This window comes from Calidris pugnax, unplaced genomic scaffold (assembly GCF_001431845.1).
Source record: "Calidris pugnax isolate Ruff unplaced genomic scaffold, ASM143184v1 scaffold187, whole genome shotgun sequence".
Taxonomy (NCBI): domain Eukaryota; kingdom Metazoa; phylum Chordata; class Aves; order Charadriiformes; family Scolopacidae; genus Calidris; species Calidris pugnax.
Genome location: NW_015090969.1, coordinates 258,352 through 276,870, shown reverse-complemented (window position 1 = coordinate 276,870; position 18,519 = coordinate 258,352). Strand labels below are relative to the sequence as shown.

General features: G+C 48.3%; 1 protein-coding gene across 1 annotated transcript in view; it reads right to left on the bottom strand.

Annotated features, from left to right (window-relative positions):
- Positions 1-9,219: 9,219 nt before the first annotated feature.
- SMAD6 (SMAD family member 6) overlaps positions 9,220-18,519 on the bottom strand; it is a gene marked incomplete at its 5' end in the record, with an annotated part of 44,275 nt that continues 34,975 nt past the window's right edge. Inside the window, one exon of the mRNA XM_014952679.1 lies at positions 9,220-10,122. Coding sequence (XP_014808165.1) covers positions 9,581-10,122 — 542 coding nt within the window. The remainder of the gene's footprint in view (positions 10,123-18,519) is intronic.

Genomic DNA, 18,519 nt, shown 5'->3' with positions numbered 1-18,519 from the left:
GAGCCTAAATATTACAGAAAGAACTCTGCAGAGGTGAGCAGAGAGAAGGGCCACTGCAAGGTCCCAGCTGCAGCAGTGCCAAACACATCCTACAGATCCAGCACCAAGCCATTGTATCCAGAAATTCACACTCTTGGGATTTTTAAGTAACAATGGGTTAATTATTGACTCACCAAACCTATTTTTAAACAGCTGCTGTGACAGAGAAGAACTGCAGAAGCTGTTACAGCATCAGCTCCCCTGGACTGATGGTCTCACTCAATCCCCACCATGCAATCTGGACCATCGGCTGACTTACAAAGTCCTCAGAAGAAAGAGAAAAACATGCTGAATTCCCCAGCATTTGAATCATGTAAGCCTTTGCCAAGAATGGGCCTCCCTCATTACAGTTTCATAATTCTTCAATCCTTTCAGACTAACTCAGACACCGTTTGGGTAATAATTAACCATTCCCAGTGCTCAGCGCCTGCTCAGTTGAGCTCTGCGTGTTCAAGCTTGGCATACAAGACCTTCAAGATTAACAGCATTGCGAAGTTTATTTCTGTTAATTATGCTGTTTTGGAAGGAGAAGAGGAAGGAAAGCAATTTCCAGAGACTAGTGAGGGTTTTCTTCTCACCCTCCTCCCCCCCAGCATCCTTCAGGAGAAGGCACTTCACACTCATTGTATATCTTCCCCCAGAAATAGGTTGTGGTTTCAATTCTGTGTCCCAAAAGCGAGCACAGCAGCGTGTCAGACATCCCTGCTGCCACGGGAGGAGGCGCAGCGCATGCTCCACACAAAGCCCTTCAGATGGTGGTGGTTAACTGCAGCCCAGGGTTTCAGTTAGCTCCCCACCGCCTGCCTGTAAAGCCTCCTGTCCCAAATGCCACCACGACCTAAACTCAGACGGGTTCCAAGATAGAAAGCATCATCCAGCTTAAAACTTACAACCCAAGTCGGAAGGTGATAGAAGGGATGGATTTTGGATAGAAGAGACAACCAGGGGCAAGGCACAGAATCTCTTCTCCCTCTGAAACCCACAACTAGGCTGCAGGAGATGTTCTGGGGACTCTTCCCTTTCTCTCCCACGGCACACGCTCTTCCCTGTGATGCCAGGCTGGAGGGCACGCTCTGGGGACAGAGGGAGGCTGTCACCTCCTGCCCCTGAGTGAACCCACAACTAGGCTGCAAGAGATGTTCTGGGGACTCTTCCCTTTCTCTCCCACGGCACACGCTCTTCCCTGTGATGCCAGGCTGGAGGGCACACTCTGGGGACAGAGTGAGGCTGTCACCTCCTGCCCTTGAGTGGCACAGCCACACAGTCCCCACTGTCCCCCGACACTGCAGTCACACGGACAGGACACTCAAAATGTTTTGCAGCCATCTCATTTGGTTCCTGCCCCACCACAGGTCCCTGCTGCAAAGGCACTGGAGACTGAGGAAATGTCAATGTCTCCTGCACCAGTGTCACATACTACTTAGCAGCGGCAATGGGCAACCCCTTTCTGGCCATACAACAGGTCAGAGATGCTCTAAATCTATTATTTGAAAAAAAAAATCAATAAAACCATCTCTGGTGGTCAGAGATGCTCTAAATCTATTATTTGAAGAAAAAAAAAATCAATAAAAACATCTCTGGGAGTCTTTTATGTGGACAGAATAATCCAATTTCCTCTTTCCCCTGTGTCACAGGTTGATGCCACATCCTCTACAGCAACTGTGGAGGACCCAGGCAGTCCCATCAGCTTGTCACCCAGCTCCAACTGGCAGCTGGAGGGTGACAAGGTTGCCTGGACCCACAGAGCTGTCACATACATGTCCCTGTTGACTGTGGGGAGGTCAGACTAGATGACCTTGAAGGTCCCTTCTGACCCAGATGATTCTATACCAGGGAGCTGTGGAGGGAAGGAGCTGAGAAGCACCAACAGGCAGATGAGAAACCTCTGAGCAAACACTTTGCAGCAAAGGTAAAGCCACAGGGAAACCATTAGCTCCAAGGAGCCTTCATTGGGACCATAGGCTGAGAGCAGGATGGGGAGATGCCACCAGTCCACGGACCCTGGCAGAAGACATTGCCTGGCATCCCTGAGACCAATTCCCACTGCCAGCCCTAACCCCCTCCCGTAGACGCAATCGTGCTGAACACAATCCCATAAACAGCATCCAGATGTGATTTGGGAGGCTAAATAATAGCTCTTGATCTTGTGACAATGCTGCCCAGAAGGATTTGGAAAGCTGACAAAAAAAGCTTTGAAGTTTTATGTAATGTGCCAGGACTTCTACAGTGACACTTCCATCCTCCCCGTCCCACCCAGCACCTTTCCCACACCCTGAGGTGCTGCTGCTGTGTAAGGAAATACCAGCCTAAAAATTTACTCAAAGGGGTCTTTGAGCCACTTAATTCAGGACTCGGGAGGCTCGGTGCTGGCTCTGCTGTTTTATCTCTGTCTCCCTGGTGTAGAAGTCACAGCGATGCTACCCAAGGAAGGCTGCACTTCAGACATTTCCTCCGTTTCCTGGTCCAGGGCTGAAAATACTGTGGGAAAAACATATTCCCAGAAAATATCAGTAGCTTTAAGCCTGGCCCAACAGCAAACAGAAAGCAAGAGGCAGGAAAAACAGCGGAGCAGCACTTCGCAAAACCAGAGAGCAGCTGATGGCATTTGTTTTTTTTTTTTAACTGAGTTTCCTAAGGAAATGCAGGAGCGAGCCACCCTGTCTGTCCCTCCCTCCCCACAATTTCTGAACCACTTATTTCATTTTAGCAAAGCCTGCGTGAGGATGAGCAATCCCAAAAGACATTTCACAGGGTCTGGCATGCTGTCTCACATGCTCCTTGCTGTCCCTGCGCAGGGAAAAGCCTGCAGCAGAAACAAAAGCACTTTATTTAATAAGGAGCCTCCACAAACGGGATGCATTTTATGCACACACCCCCCCCCCCCCCCCACGCACACACCAGGTTTCATCTCGCTTCTCAGAGGTTTGTTGTCAGTTTTGTCCCCCAAACCCCACATCCCCTCGAGCTGGGGCCGGAGGGTGGCTGTGAGAGTCACATTTCCCCAAGAAATTCCAGTAAAGGCACTCCTGCTTTTAACGAGAAGATTTTTTTTTTTTCCTGCCGACTTCTATAGCCAAGCTAATAAAAATGGAAAGCAATAAGAAATTCCAGCAGAAGGGAGGTGTGGGGGAGGAGGAAAGGGAAGATACTGCTCATTTGAACCTATCCTAAATAGGAGAAGATAATTAGCCACATATATCCCAGAAAGAATAGCAACAGTATATGCAATTATTGGGAATGCACACTTTAAGAGCATTTGCCAAAAATGCCTGCTTTTATTAAAAAGGAATGGTTTTACAAAGGCCCAACTGTAAGAAAGGTTGTAATTTGCCCAAATAAAACTTAATTTGATCCATGAAATAGCTGTGGTTTATTGTGTAATATATGTGCTATGTGTTTTAATTTAATAGAATCCAATATAATTGTAAGCCAGTCGAGTTTCAGAGCAATTTTGGGTTGTTCCCACAGTGTATATAGTACAGATGCTACTTTGTGCATCGCACCAGGACATACATAAATCAGGAATATAGAAAGGATTATCCACAAAGGCAGCAAGCAATGCTTCATCACGCACCAAACGGAAAATAAGACCTTTGAGGAAAACAGAAGAAGTTATTTACAGGAAATAACTCTGGATGCTCCACTGTTAACCTCTGCATCTCAGGCTCCTGAACCCGGTCTTGGGGTGCTGGGACAGGAGCTGCAGGGACCAGCCCTGGGATGCCACCCAGCTCCAAGTGATGCTGCAGACCCTGTTGCAATGCCATGCTGCCCCCTCAACCCAGGACACCTCCCTTCCTGGGGGCTTGCTGGATTCAGCAGCCCAGTCCACCTCAAGTGAGGGGAAATGGAGGTGAAACGCTATTTTTTGCTTTCTAGGAAAGTTGTGGTCCATGTTGGCCATCTGTCAGACCAGATCCACGTTCACCCATGAGGCAGCTCCTGCTCCCAAACAGATCAAAGGACAGGAGGGACATAGAGTGAAGGCACCATGATCTCTTTTGCCCCCCAGCACAGCTCTGCAGCCAACCCACACCCAGATTCTGAGAAAACTGAGCTTAAAAAACAGCCAGGGAGCAGTGGATTCACCACCAGCCCCGCTCACCAGATTCACAGCATCAGTTTTGCACAGCTCCCAGCCCTACAGCTGCATCCCTCTGCAGGGCCCTTTACCTGGATGAGACACTTGACTTTGGGTCCTCATATTTGTCAGAAAAAAACCACCAAAACGACCCCAAGGCTCAATTCACAGCCCAATGAGGCCCACAGAGACCAGCAGCTCCAACCACACGGCTGGTTCATCCCCTGACCCAAGACCACACAATGTCCTGGGCAGCTGCTAAAGCTCTTCTTCCACTGGAATCCCACCCGCTGCCTTGAAGACAGACACAGCCACAGCACTGGCTATAGGAGCCATTGAAATTTTGGGCAGCAGAGGTAGAAGTACATGCACTTAAATTCCATTACTGTGTTAAAAATGATAATTCGCGTCCCAAACAAAGAGCTGGAGATGTTCCATTATCTACAAAGACCACAAAGTCAAGCAGCATCACAACCCAGGGCACACCTCCAGCTCCTTCCTCCACAACAACAATGATTATTATTTTTTTTTAAACTTTGTTCTTGCCAGCATGTGTGTGGGGGACAATATTCAGCTTCTAATTGTGCATTGAACAAGTCCCACGCACTTTTATTGAGGAGATAAAATCCCGAGAAGGATTATGCTCCAGAGACCAACAGACTCTGTAGAACTGTGGCAAAACCTGTGCCACCGAGGGATCCTAGGCTCTGTTTAAGAAGAGCTGAATGTGGCTCCTTTTAGCACTAATTTATTTTCCATTCTGGGGAGTAAAAGATATTTCTCAGTCATAATAGCAATGAACAACAGCAGCCTCTGGGACCTACCAGCAGCAACTGGCTGCTTCTCGTCAGCCTATTGCATGGACAGTTTTAGAACACAGTATTACTCAAATGAAGCAGATCTTGTCAAATAAACACACTCCACAAATCAAAGCCCATAAGGACTCAGGTCCCATACTAGAATTACAAATTCAGGACTTCCACCCGAGTAGATTTTGGGTGTATTTAGTACAGGGAAGCCAGAAACAGACTGCAGCCTTCAAGCTCCTGGTTGCACCCCTGACACCACAAGGAACCAGCTGATGCCTCTGTCAATGCTTTGGCCCTAACAGATAAAGATGTCCAGCGGGTTTCACTACCTGAGCAACACCTAAGAACATGTCCACGTCCCACCACCTCCACAGATGATGCATAAAGCAGCCAGAGTGAGTCAGACCATTCATTTGGGGCTCTTCTGCAAGGATCAAGATCTTACTCCTCGTTGACAAGGAAATTTGAGGGCTGTGGTCTGGGGAAGCTCCACCTGAGGAGTCACTGCCTTGAAGGGGTGAGACTCACCAGCTTAAGATCATGCTGAGGCACCAAACCCATGCAACACCCCCATCCTACAACAAAACCATGACCTCTCCATACAAGTAACTGATGATTTGGAGCAAACACCACGGTCAGTGCATTGCTGAAACCCTTCCATGCATGCAAAGGCAGCTTTACTCAGGGATTTGCTGCTGCCATGTCTCCTCTGACCATGCAGGGCTGAGGGGGTGCCACAAGGATCCTGCCATACTACTGAGTGGTGGCACACCCAGCTCCTTAGCTCAGTTTGACCCCCTGTAGATGCACCATAGGTGTCCTACTACAGAAAAAAAACACTTCCCTGCTGCACTGCCCAACACACCCCTCCAAAAAAGCACTCAGTGGTCACCCATGAACATGGGTGATAGAACATGTCCACGTCCCACCACCTCCACAGATGATTCATAAAGCAGCCAGAGTGAGTCAGACCATTCATTTGGGGCTCTTCTGCAAGGATCAAGATCTTACTCCTCGTTGACAAGGAAATTTGAGGGCTGTGGTCTGGGGAAGCTCCACCTGAGGAGTCACTGCCTTGAAGGGGTGAGACTCACCAGCTTAAGATCATGCTGAGGCACCAAACCCATGCAACACCCCCATCCTACAACAAAACCATGACCTCTCCATACAAGTAACTGATGATTTGGAGCAAACACCACGGTCAGTGCATTGCTGAAACCCTTCCATGCATGCAAAGGCAGCTTTACTCAGGGATTTGCTGCTGCCATGTCTCCTCTGACCATGCAGGGCTGAGGGGGTGCCACAAGGATCCTGCCATACTACTGAGTGGTGGCACACCCAGCTCCTTAGCTCAGTTTGACCCCCTGTAGATGCACCATAGGTGTCCTACTACAGAAAAAAAACACTTCCCTGCTGCACTGCCCAACACACCCCTCCAAAGAAGCACTCAGTGGTCACCCATGAACATGGGTGACCCAGCAGCCTTCCCAGGACAAAGCTAAACCAGCTCCAACTCAAAACCAAACACACAAAACCCTGCAACACCCCAGCATCAGAGCACCCAGAGCAGCACCAGGAGCTCAGCCCAAGCACAGTCCAGGTGGAAACAGCCCAGAACCCTCCTGCCAAGGGGATGCTTAAATTTCAAAGTAACATAACACCATATAAGCATCAAAGGAACAAAAATAGAGAAGGTACCACTTACCTGTTAGAAGACCACGACTGTTCCAGAAAGAAAGAGCATTTGGAGGATCTCAGAAGGCTGCCCAGAGGGCAGGGGGCTGCAGCCATCCTGTTTTCATAGGGGCTGATGAGTAACCACCAGCAGCTGTGGGTGTAGGCACATGAGAGACCCATTGGCCCATCAGCAAAACCCAACGATGCACAGCTGCTCCTGCAAACCCCAACAGGGAAATGTCTCCTCTTTCCCTGATGAAAGTTCCCTCCACCCACAGCCACCCCAAGGGCTAACTTGGTCACCAAACAGCCCCCAAGGTTCAAACCTAATATGGATCACATGGAGACTTCATCTGGGCTTCGTGAAGGTCCAGCATGGAGTTCAATTGCTTGGAAGTCCTAAAGCTTCTTTAAAGCATCCTAAGTTTGAATGATTACAGTAAAGTATTAAAGGGAAGAAATGGGGCAGAAAAGTCTACTTGATGAGTTATTTCATTGCCTCACCATAAAATCCTTTTTTATTCCCTTTAAAGCCTTGCTGTCAACTGAAATAAAACTCCAGATTTATTCCTGGGGAAGCACATGAGTAGTAAAAAAAAAAAAAAAAAAAAGGAAAAATTAAGTACAATCAATGAATTGCACAAGGGAAATCCCAAAGCTAATGCTCGAATTTCAACCCACAAAAAAAATCCTTTCGCTGATGCAAACCTGGAACGGAGCTGGAAGGTGCCCGACCAGCCCATAAAAGCAAATAACAATGTCCATCCTTGGTGCTGTTTTGTCTAAAATGCAGAAGAAGCCGGTAGAAAGTGGCAAATCATGGCACTGCTGCATCTGTGTGTGCAGGCGAGGAGGAGGAGGACAGGGAGGAAGGCAGCAGCCAGCTTGGGATGCGAATGCCAAACCTTCTGGGTGGTGGTGGGAAATGCCAGGAAAGAGGAGAAAAGGAAGCAGGGAGAAGCAACTCAGCTTTGGGCTGCTTCATCCCAGCTAAAACGAGGACGGTATTAACAAAAAATCTCTTAAAAAAAACCCCAAACATAAAAACGGCCTCTTGACCGGCTGCGTGAAAGTGATAGAATGAGTGATGTAGGTGGTATGGCAGGACAGACCAAATCTAAGCCAAAGGGGATAAAAAAACCCTGCAAAGCTCTTGAAAGCTGGCTTGAAATGATAGTGATGTGTTTTGACACTGTTCTCTGACAACAATGGCTATAACAAAAACAAAAATTAATTATGTCAAGTATTAACACCGATGCTGCATGAACTCAACCAATGTGGTCCCAATTAAATATCAAGTATGGTTATAATTTGAGAAATGACTGTGGAAATGTCATTGTGACATTCCCTGCGTGTGTCTCTCCCCGATGTCCACCCCAGGTCTGTGTGTGTTTCCGCAGTGGGATGGGGTCCCCACCGTCCCCATCCTCGCTCCTGGCTCCTGCAGAAACACCAAGTCCAGTTGCCAAAATGCACAACCCTAGACAGCTCTTTTTAATGGGAAGTTTGTGTCCTATTTTACTCCCTCGGCCAGTTTTGAGCCATTGAAGAGGTCTCGCTGCATGTTTTTCTCTGCAAATACAACGTCTACACAAACATCCTCTTAAACACCAGAAGCTGAGGTGCTTCTGCAGCCACCGCACTCCAGAGGCTGGGACTTCATGAAAATCAAAATGTACAGGGATTTGTAACACAACTCTAGGACTTGGCAACACTCGTCACCGGCAATAACTTCATTAACCAAGCGAGGCCAGACAATGTCCAACCTGCCCCTGCAAGCGCGTGGGTGCTCCAGTGCTGACAGCAAGGAAGCTCACGTGGAAGTCACCAAAGGGCCTGGTTTTATCCAGGACTTCCAAAAAGAGTCAATCAGCTGGGAGAAGCTCATTTGACCAGGACTTCTTCTGGCCCCAACTGCTCCTGAGAGCAAATATATCCTTCCCAAACCATCCTCTTGTCAGTTTATTGCCTGGATGACGGACTGGGAGAGCAACGGGACAAATCCAAACACAACTCATCCAGCTCACCTCCACCTTGAAGTTACTGGAGAGGCTCCCCCAATTCAGGGAGACACTACAGTGTCTCCAACTGAGGATCCACCCAGCCAGAAGTTGTTGAAAACCACCATTTGTTTCTCAACCATTGAACATGGCTGGGAATACCGGACTTGGAGGAGAAAACCCCAGTGCAAGGCTGGTCTAGTGCCACTGGGCAGCTTTTAGGGCTGGATGGTCTATTCTGCACTTCCCACCAGCACTAACACCCAGCAGTTTCCACTGGTACCCATCAATCTTACAAACATTAACATCCACGCTCATGTTCAGGATGTCCCCACCATGTTTTGTGTTACCAAAGAGATCACAGAGCCCTGAGCAAGAACAGCAATTCTCACATCCCTGCCTCTCAAATTGTCCTCATTTACCCTCTTCTTGAAGACACAACTGTAGCCTTCCAGCAAGTCATTTACTGTTTTTCTAAGGGGCCTGGCTGAGATGGGAGACAGTGGTCACCCCTCTGGAAACCCCCCCTGACTGCAGAGCTCCTGAGCAGACACTGCTGCAGGCTTCAGTCAGGGGGAAAAAAAAAAAAAAAAAGACAATTAAATCCCCCCCCTATAATGCGAATACTTTATTATCAATGAGTGACTGGTATTAGCTTTTTGTCTGGGTATTAATAATATTTCAAAAAACCATACATCAAAATTAGGGCTTTCTCCTATTTTTGCTGTATAATTTTTCTTTTTTAAAAAAATCTGTATTGAAAGAATTATATAAGCCAAAGTGCATTTTCTGTTTTTTGTCCATATACACATTGCACCATACATAAATAATTACATTGTAAAAATGACTCCATAATTACAAGTATAATATATATTTTCATATAATATATAAAACTTTATATTAAATCTAGGTAGATGATATTTGGGATAGTCTGTGTCTTTTCTTTTCTTTTTCCTTTCGTCAGAGGCTGACCGTTATCGATTGTTACTGAGTAAAATCTCCAGCCAACAAGGACACGACGTGATAAACTGTCTGGAGTAACACGGCCCCCAGCCTTTGGCGAAGCTAATCCGCACGCTGTTGGGGTCGTAGGGCCCGTCTGCGTAATCCAGATCGGCCGTGTGCTGCAAGAGGCAGGACTTCTCGTAGTCAAACACCTTGATGGAGTAGCCCGGCATCACCTTGCGCACGATCAAAGTCCTACAGTTGGGGATGTCCAGTGTCGGGGAGTTGACGAAGATGGGATGCTCGCTGCGGTTGTAAGCCCACACACCGTCCGGTTCTTTGCTGAGTAAAATCCCGTAGCCGATTTTACTTCGAGTCCTTCTCACAGTCTCGCTCCTGTTTTCCAGGTTTAGCTGTCCGAGGCAGAAGCCGTTTCCTTGAGGTAGGTCATAAAATATACTGACAGACTGTTCGTACACTGTGTAGAGGCGGCCAACGCGCGTCCGGTGCTCCCAATAGGCCACGTTGCACCAATGGCTCCTCTTCACGGCATCAGGCGACGTACTGGCATCTGTGGGAGAAAGCAGAGGAGGAGTCAGGGTTTGCTGTGACCACTTGGGAAAAGACAGGTATGGAAGGTAAGCACATGGCTCTTCCCACCCATGGGCTTTGTTCATGTGGGAACTGAGCTTGTGTTCAACCCAAAACCTGTACTCAACCCAAAGCGCATCTCCAACACAAAGCCTGTGCTCAACCCAAAGACCATTTCCAACCCAAAGCCCATCTCCAACCCAAAGCTTGTGCTCAACCCAAAGACCATTTCCAACCCAAAGCCCATCTCCAACACAAAGCTTGTGCTCAATCTAAAGACCATTTCCAGCCCAAAGTTCATCTCCAACCCAATGCTCATGCTCAACCCAAAGAGCGTCTCCAGTCCAAAGCTTGTCTTCACTTACGTGAAATGCCACCAAGAAAGCTCAAGCAAAGGCTAGCGACTCAACGGACCACCCACCAGCTCCCATGGAGCTCAACACCTCTTTTTCTCTCTAATTTAAGGTTCAATCCTGCGTCCAGCAGCCAGGACCCTGTGCACTCAAGATATGAACATTTCTACCACCAAGAGCCGGCACAGACACTGTAACACTGCATGCCTGAGCTTGGCAGGTCCCCCCATTTTCAAAGGCCAACTTGTGTTGAGCTGAAACACAGGAGATGTCCATGAAGTGCCTGGATGACTCACCTGACAGTTATCTCTACTATATAACACTCTTTGACAGCGATGCTGATGTTCCCACGGGGAACATGAAATCTGAGGAGGCATTTCATGCCAAGGGGGAGTAGTTGCTATGAGCTATACATGTCCTCCTACAAAGCCATTGGAACTCTCTCCAGAACAATGAGAAACATCTCTTCTTTCCAGGAATTACACTCAAGAAAGACAGGAGGGACAGAGACTGCCAGAGATCTGTTTAATTTATGACGCTCCCAGAATTTATGATGCCTCCAGAAGGAAGATGGGAACTCTGAGCCCTAAAAGAGCCCCGAAGAGGGCGAATTAACCTCTTGCTGAACATCGTTCCTGCTCCTACCACAAGGCTTCACAGGAAACCACACTGGGATTTCAAGCAAGGAGCTCTGCTTCCAGCCAGCCCCGCTCCGTGCCCGGCATTAAGCTCTCTGACAATATATCACGCGCCCGCGGCCTGCTGACCCCTCTGCCTTCATGCCATCATGTCCCATTAACTCGCACGCGGGGTGATGCCATTATTTTGCCTCAGAGACCCCATTGACGCACCGGATTTCGAGCGCAGCCCTACGGCCCCTTTTCTTTTCAGGCTCAAATTACCCCGGAGGGGAACGGTCTCTCCTCCCCATTAACCGTCTTTGAATTAAGCAGCTTTGTTAGAGTTTAACTTGAGTTGTAACTACACAAATTTAAGGGGAGGGAGGTGGGGGGAAGGGGAGGGGGGAATTGGGCAAGCGGGATGCTCTTTGCCATGGGCAATGCTCGTCGGCTCACACCGACCCCTTCGCCCACCACAGGTCTAAGCCACCCTGAAAATGCCAGATTGGCCCCCTTTCTCCCCCATCATCTGTTTAAATAATTTTTAGGACCCAGCACGGCCACCAACAGCCCCTTTTTGGTTTGATGCCCATTTTACTCAGAAATGGGAAGAAAATCCTGCAGCAATGGGAACAGAAACACCGTTTCCCTGCAAGCCAACAGCTTTGTGCCCCCTACTTACTAATGGTCATAGGTGGGGGGAAGGGGAGGGGGGAATTGGGCAAGCGGGATGCTCTTTGCCATGGGCAATGCTCGTCGGCTCACACCGACCCCTTCGCCCACCACAGGTCTAAGCCACCCTGAAAATGCCAGATTGGCCCCCTTTCTCCCCCATCATCTGTTTAAATAATTTTTAGGACCCAGCACGGCCACCAACAGCCCCTTTTTGGTTTGATGCCCATTTTACTCAGAAATGGGAAGAAAATCCTGCAGCAATGGGAACAGAAACACCGTTTCCCTGCAAGCCAACAGCTTTGTGCCCCCTACTTACTAATGGTCATGATGTCCTGAGCCTCCTAAAGGCAGGGGAAAAGCCCTGCTGAACACAACTGGGTGAGATGTGCCCCCTAAATTCAGAGTGAGTGGCTCTGCACAGCAGGGAAATGGGTGAAGACCCTTGATCAGAGCAGTAACAGCATCCTGGAGCCAGATGAGGCAAACTTGGGTTCCTTTCCCCCAAGGCCCAGGTCCTGTCCACCAGCTCTTGAGGTGGGGTGGGACACTCCACCTCGTCCCAGTAGCACTGATAGGTCTTTGTGTCTTTGTGCTTCTGAACCATCCTCCATGGAAACCACTCAGTCACTCTGTAATAAGCTCATCCTAATGCTGCACTCTGCTAACAACAAAAATTAGGAAAACCAAAGGGTTTTCCCCCCATTCTTACTCTTTGGCCAATAGCTGTATTTCCTTTGCCATCTCAGATGACCATCTCCTGTGTCCAGATCACCAGGAGTCAAATGTACAACCCAACTTGCTCCAAAAGGGTCATGATTTCTTCAGCAAGCGCATGATGAGTATATTGTACCCAAGCACATCAAGACAACTGGACGCATCCTGGAGCCAGATGAGGCAAACTTGGGTTCCTTTCCCCCAAGGCCCAGGTCCTGTCCACCAGCTCTTGAGGTGGGGTGGGACACTCCACCTCGTCCCAGTAGCACTGATAGGTCTTTGTGTCTTTGTGCTTCTGAACCATCCTCCATGGAAACCACTCAGTCACTCTGTAATAAGCTCATCCTAATGCTGCACTCTGCTAACAACAAAAATTAGGAAAACCAAAGGGTTTTCCCCCCATTCTTACTCTTTGGCCAATAGCTGTATTTCCTTTGCCATCTCAGATGACCATCTCCTGTGTCCAGATCACCAGGAGTCAAATGTACAACCCAACTTGCTCCAAAAGGGTCATGATTTCTTCAGCAAGCGCATGATGAGTATATTGTACCCAAGCACATCAAGACAACTGGACTTGACTCTGCTGAAGTATCTCATGATGCCTTGCAAAGCACCAGCCACGTGAACATGAAGCTTTAGGGGAGGAAGAAAAGATTCAAATGTAATTCTGGGTTAGAAACCTAGCGCCAACATGATGCGCTAAAGTCCCCATGAAGAACAGAAATTTTGATGAAACAGAAATGAGAAAAAGTTTCAGAACCTCTTTGAGGTATTGCTGCAGCAGTTGCAAAAATTATGTTAGCCAAGTTTATGACATTAACAGAAATCTGACCCAAATAGTCTTATCTAATTGAACACCGAAGCAAGACCACCCTCAGCAGTTGCAAAAATGATGTTAGCCAAGTTTATGTCATTAACACAAATCTCACCCAAATAGCCTTATCTAATTGAACAGTGAAGCAAGACCACCCGTAGCTACATCTCTACAAACCTCTGAAATCAACAGCCTGGAGTGGACGAAAATCTTTTGACCTCTGATAACAGCCCTTGGTCTACCATCATGCAGAAGGTCAGTGCATTTTGCTCTTTAAAATGCACTACGGCCAACAGTTCCAGATTTTAAGAGGTGAAACAAGATGTAGTTCATAAATGACGCAACAGCAGAAAGAAGACGTACTCATCAACTGAGCTTCATCTGCAGGTCCACCTTCCACAGGTTTCCACAATCATCTTTCCCCTGGGACATCACACAGTGGAGATGCCGTCAGTGCCTTCCCAAAACTCTTCAAAAAATCCTAAATTTTGCTTTGGTCCCACTCGAGTGATGCCGTGCAGGGGGCTACAGACAAGCTCAGAGCTTTCCATCTGCAGGGCCCGGAGACTGGGAACAATTACTGAGCTCTGCATCTGTTTAACCTCCCAACCTCTCCAAAGCCCTGCATGCCCATTAGGTAAGTTGGTTTTGTTATTACATTTTTCAGAAACTACCACTCAGCCCCTCAATTTCCCATCCAGACCAAGAATGGGATAACTTCAAAAATCAACTTTTCCCATCATTTGAATTAACTGGGGGAACAGCCAGCAATAAACATTTAAATAGGTGTTTCCCAAGGTTTGTTGCAAATTTACATGGGGGAAAGCGAAGCGGAAGGAAACCAGTGTCTATTCTACAAGAACATCTCACGGTAGGTGTCACCATCCTGGTGACATCCCTGCTTTCCAGGAACCAGCAAGTATTTTGGTAAAGTCACCCATCTACACGCATGCTTGGAAGCAGGGGAAGGTTTCTTTCCCACACCTTCTACTTTGGTGCACCTAAAATAGCCTTATTAAAATCATTTCCATGCGATTTATGACAGGAGTTTCAGTCCGTTCATACACATGCACATCTCAGAGGGGGCAAAACCCCCCTCCCAATGTGCTTCCCATCTCTGTCACCCCGTCACAGCTCCTGCCTGGCGGTGACAGCTCTGCCAGCTCAAAGCACTCCTGAAGATGTCCTCTCCTCCTTCCAACAGGCCAGGACACGAGTTTTAGGTGACTGCACCATCACGCAGCTAGAAGCTTCCTTTCTGCCCCACTTTTCCTGGCCATGGGCTTCAAAAGCCATGCACCAGCTGCAAAAGCAACCTCCCCAAAATAAAACACCACGAAAGGAGAGGGTGAAAAGGCTCCTCTGAAAAGCCACTGCCTCCAGCCAGCTCTGGGCAGGGTCCCCCTTCTCCCCCAGCCCCAGCCAGCGCTCCCCACACCCCGGTGGGCTCCTTTGCCTTCTTTTATCTCCCAGGGCGCTCCACCAAATCCTGAGAAGATGAACTCATCTCGCAGCCCTGACATAAAGCAAGCACTTTAGCAAGCCCCTAAATATAAGGGGGCCTGGGCTGTGTCTCATCCCCTGCCAAGTATTAGTTTCGCCTCCAGCTATTAGCCACTACCACTCAGCAGACAGCAGGGGCGGCCGGCAGAAAAGCATGATGTCCTCTGCCTTTTAAATAAATATTCCTTTTTTTTTTTTTCCCCCTCCTCTTTTTTTCCATGCTGCCCTTTATGCACAGACAAGAAAATCCACTTTTTTTTTTTTTTCTTCTCCCCCTCACCCCCCCCAAATATCTTTTCTGCTGGAACAGAGGCAGGCTTGTGAGCTTTCTTTTTGAAGAAAGAAAAATATTTTAGTCCTGCAGTGCCTCCCTCCATGGTCTACGCCACATTTTGAACAACTATCATTGTAGGCAGCTACAACTTCTAACAGCTACACTGAGGCTGGCGTCAGGGCTATCTCCTCCATCAAAGCCACCTCCATCGATCAGATGGATGGGCTGAAACTCTGGCTCTTGTTTACTCCTTCCTCCCAGTCGCTTTTTCCTCTGCCTCGCAGCAGACACATTCAAAAGGAAATTCAAACGGTCTTGAGATAAAAAAAACAAGATAGGGAGCGAGACGGGAGGAGAATCAAAACCAGAACTTAACGGGAAAAGAGCCTTGCACGGCTCAGGCAGAAGGAATCTGGGTATGGGAATATATGCAAAGAGCAAATACTGTAAATCCTCGTGGCGTTAGCAGTGTTGCTGCTTTCGCTCCCCGCGGAGCGTGGAGGTAAAGAAAATAACTTGAGGTTTTAGATTATTTGCGATTTGACAGCGCTTTATGCCAGTAAAGTTCAAAGCACTGCATTAAAAGAGAAAAAGAAAGATGCTTTTTTCCAAAACAAAAAACGCTGCGCAGCCCCACCGCTTGATGTTGGGCTTAAAAGCAGGATGGAAAACATGGGCAGATCACAAAACGCACGATTGAAATATCTCTGGTTCATGCTCCAGCTCTTCTGAAGCCACCAAAGCTCCTCTCAGCAGGTCCAATGGCCCCCACAACACACGGCTGCGAGTAAGATCTTGCTGGGTGAGGAAACGGGGGTGAGAAGGGAAGTTTGCCGCAGCGCTTTGAGGAATATTCCCCTTTTTGCACGGACTCCTGAGGAAAACAGTCCCAAGTCACGCCGTGTTGTTTTCCCAAGCAGAGCTCCCCGTGAGAAACGGGTGATGCCAGCCCCCCCCCCGGGTTCCCCACCTAACCCCACACCACGCTCCTGCCTTTGCAGAGCACATTTAAGGAGCGCCCAGAGGGGAGGCCACACACGTGAAAACAAAGAAATCACTGCAGGCTCCGAACGTGACGGGGGCTCCAACGCACATCGGGGCACCCGAAGCCATTTGGAGGGATATTCAAAAGTGTCCCCACGACTCAGCCCACAGCCCGTTTTCATGTCCCACCACCCCATACCCCTGCATCTCGGGGCAGCCTAATGCTCCTCTGCCCACACAGCTCAGTCTCATCCTTTCTTAATGGCCAAGGTTCTTCCTTCAGTTTTATTCTTTAGTCTATTAGGTATGTGCTCAGTCTTTTTTCTCCCCTCTGCTGTAGCACAGACACGTGCTTATCCTACCCAACATGCAGAAGCAGGATGGTTATAGCCATACACTGCTCACTGTGAACAAGGTCCAGCTAAAAAGCCCGGCACAAAGAACACGCACATTTCCCAAAAATCTTTTTAACAGTTCACTGGGGAGCCGCAGTTTAAAATAATCCCCCATTAATACCCTTAGAAACAAGCTCCAGGGTAAGGAAGGGGTTAAAACTTTCCACAGCAGAAATGGAATTTTTATGGCCCTGCAAAAAAAAAAAAAAAATTAATTGTCAATCTGCCCCAGCAAAGCTCACAACCATTTTCCTTAAGCCAATATACTTAAAATACCTCTGCCTTACAAGTTTCAGCTGGAATGCATCACTGCGGCCCCCCGAGAGCCCCCACACCGAAACAACCCCCAGCAGGAGACCCTGCCCGTCGGGGTGGGGAGAAGCTGAGCATTGCCCACTGCTACGGCCCTCCCCCCATGCAGATACTCTGGGGACACAGGGCCACAAACCGGCCACCATCCGTCCGTCTGTCCTCACTGGAAGCAGTGGGGTGGGACTTTGAAGGCACCTTCCCACCCTTGGAGGAGCTGCAGACGTTGGTGAGCCCCATCTCGGCCTGCAGCCACTTTGTCAGCCCATGGGAGCGCTCCAACGTTGGCTCCACCACATATATCTAAGGTAACATCCCGAGCCCACCAACAAATGAATACAGGAGTCTGGGCAGGACCTGGGCTGCCATCCCTTGGTGGCCCTTTGGGACAACAGAGGAGCTGAGGCAGCAGGAGGTTCTCCGTGCTGTTCCCCAGTGAAGGTCTGTGAAAATCCTGGTGAGGACAAGGACAACTTAGTCTGTTCTTCTAATCACTTCTTGGTTTCTCCGATGAAGCAAGGAGCTGTATGTTACAGCAGGACAACAGGCTTGTGCAAGGAGATGGCAGGTGGCTGCAAGCAGGAGGTTGAAAAGCCCTAGGACCTTCTCCTTAAGGCCCAGAATCAACTAAGAATCCTTTGATTTCCCACCTTTGACCAAAACAAATTTGCTCCCTGATTCACAGAGACCCTGACGAACTGTCACCAGCTCCCCAGCTGATGACCAAGGTCACCCATAGGGACAGCGGTCTAGACCTTCCCTATCAACTCTCCCCAGTCTGCTGGTTTGCTCTGCTGAGAGAGATGTAAAGATTCAACCCAAATCATGCTTCAATGATAAAATAACTGTGATTTCATTTTACAGTTAACCTGGTGTCACCATTGCTGTGGGGCGAAAGGGTCCCAACTCCTCCAACCCCAGCTCGGTTCCTGGCACGTTCCTCATGTTGGATGTGGCTGCTGTGCAGCCACAGAGACCAGTTGAGTTCACTCACCCAGCAAAAACCAACACCAAAGAGAGCACCACAGCCAGCCAGAGAGTCCTCGCTGCCACCATATCTACCATGGAGGAGCCACCTTCCTCCTCCTCCTCCTTCACCTCCAGCCTTTACCTTGGAGCAGAGCTCTGGTGCTCCCCAGCCTCCTTCCATGAGCTGATTTAATTCGTTAACCCAGTAGATTATTAACTCAGAAGAACACTTGCACTGGGTTAATTAATTAAATTAGTTCAAAAAAGGGTCTGACGGGCAACAGAGCCGGTGAAGAGGCGCGTGGAGAGGCCTGGGGGGAAAGGGGGACATTTCCATGGCAGCCCAAGAAACAAAAGCAACACAGGACAGGAGCCAATGCCAAGATTAGGATGAAAACAATTTTCTCTGTATAAAAGAAACCACTCTGCAAAATCATCAGCTCATGCTAATTTTTTTATATCCTTCAAAGAAAAACACATGCCATGTTTAGTTCTGCCCGGAAATTTGTACGCCGTCATCAGTTAGCTTATTTTCAAGCTAAATTCAAGGAGTTTGTTTCTCATGTACCTTCTCCGACCATTAAATACACAGTCCAGAACATAATTTTAAGGTATTTCAGCAGGTTTTTTTTTTTTCCAGCTCCCCTGCACGGTTTACAAAGGTCTTTTCAGCCAAGGGTGAAAAGTCCTAGAAAGTAAAAAAAAACTGGAAAAGCCCAACTCAGGTATTTTTCACTGACATTTTTATGCGTTACTTCTAAAGGCCA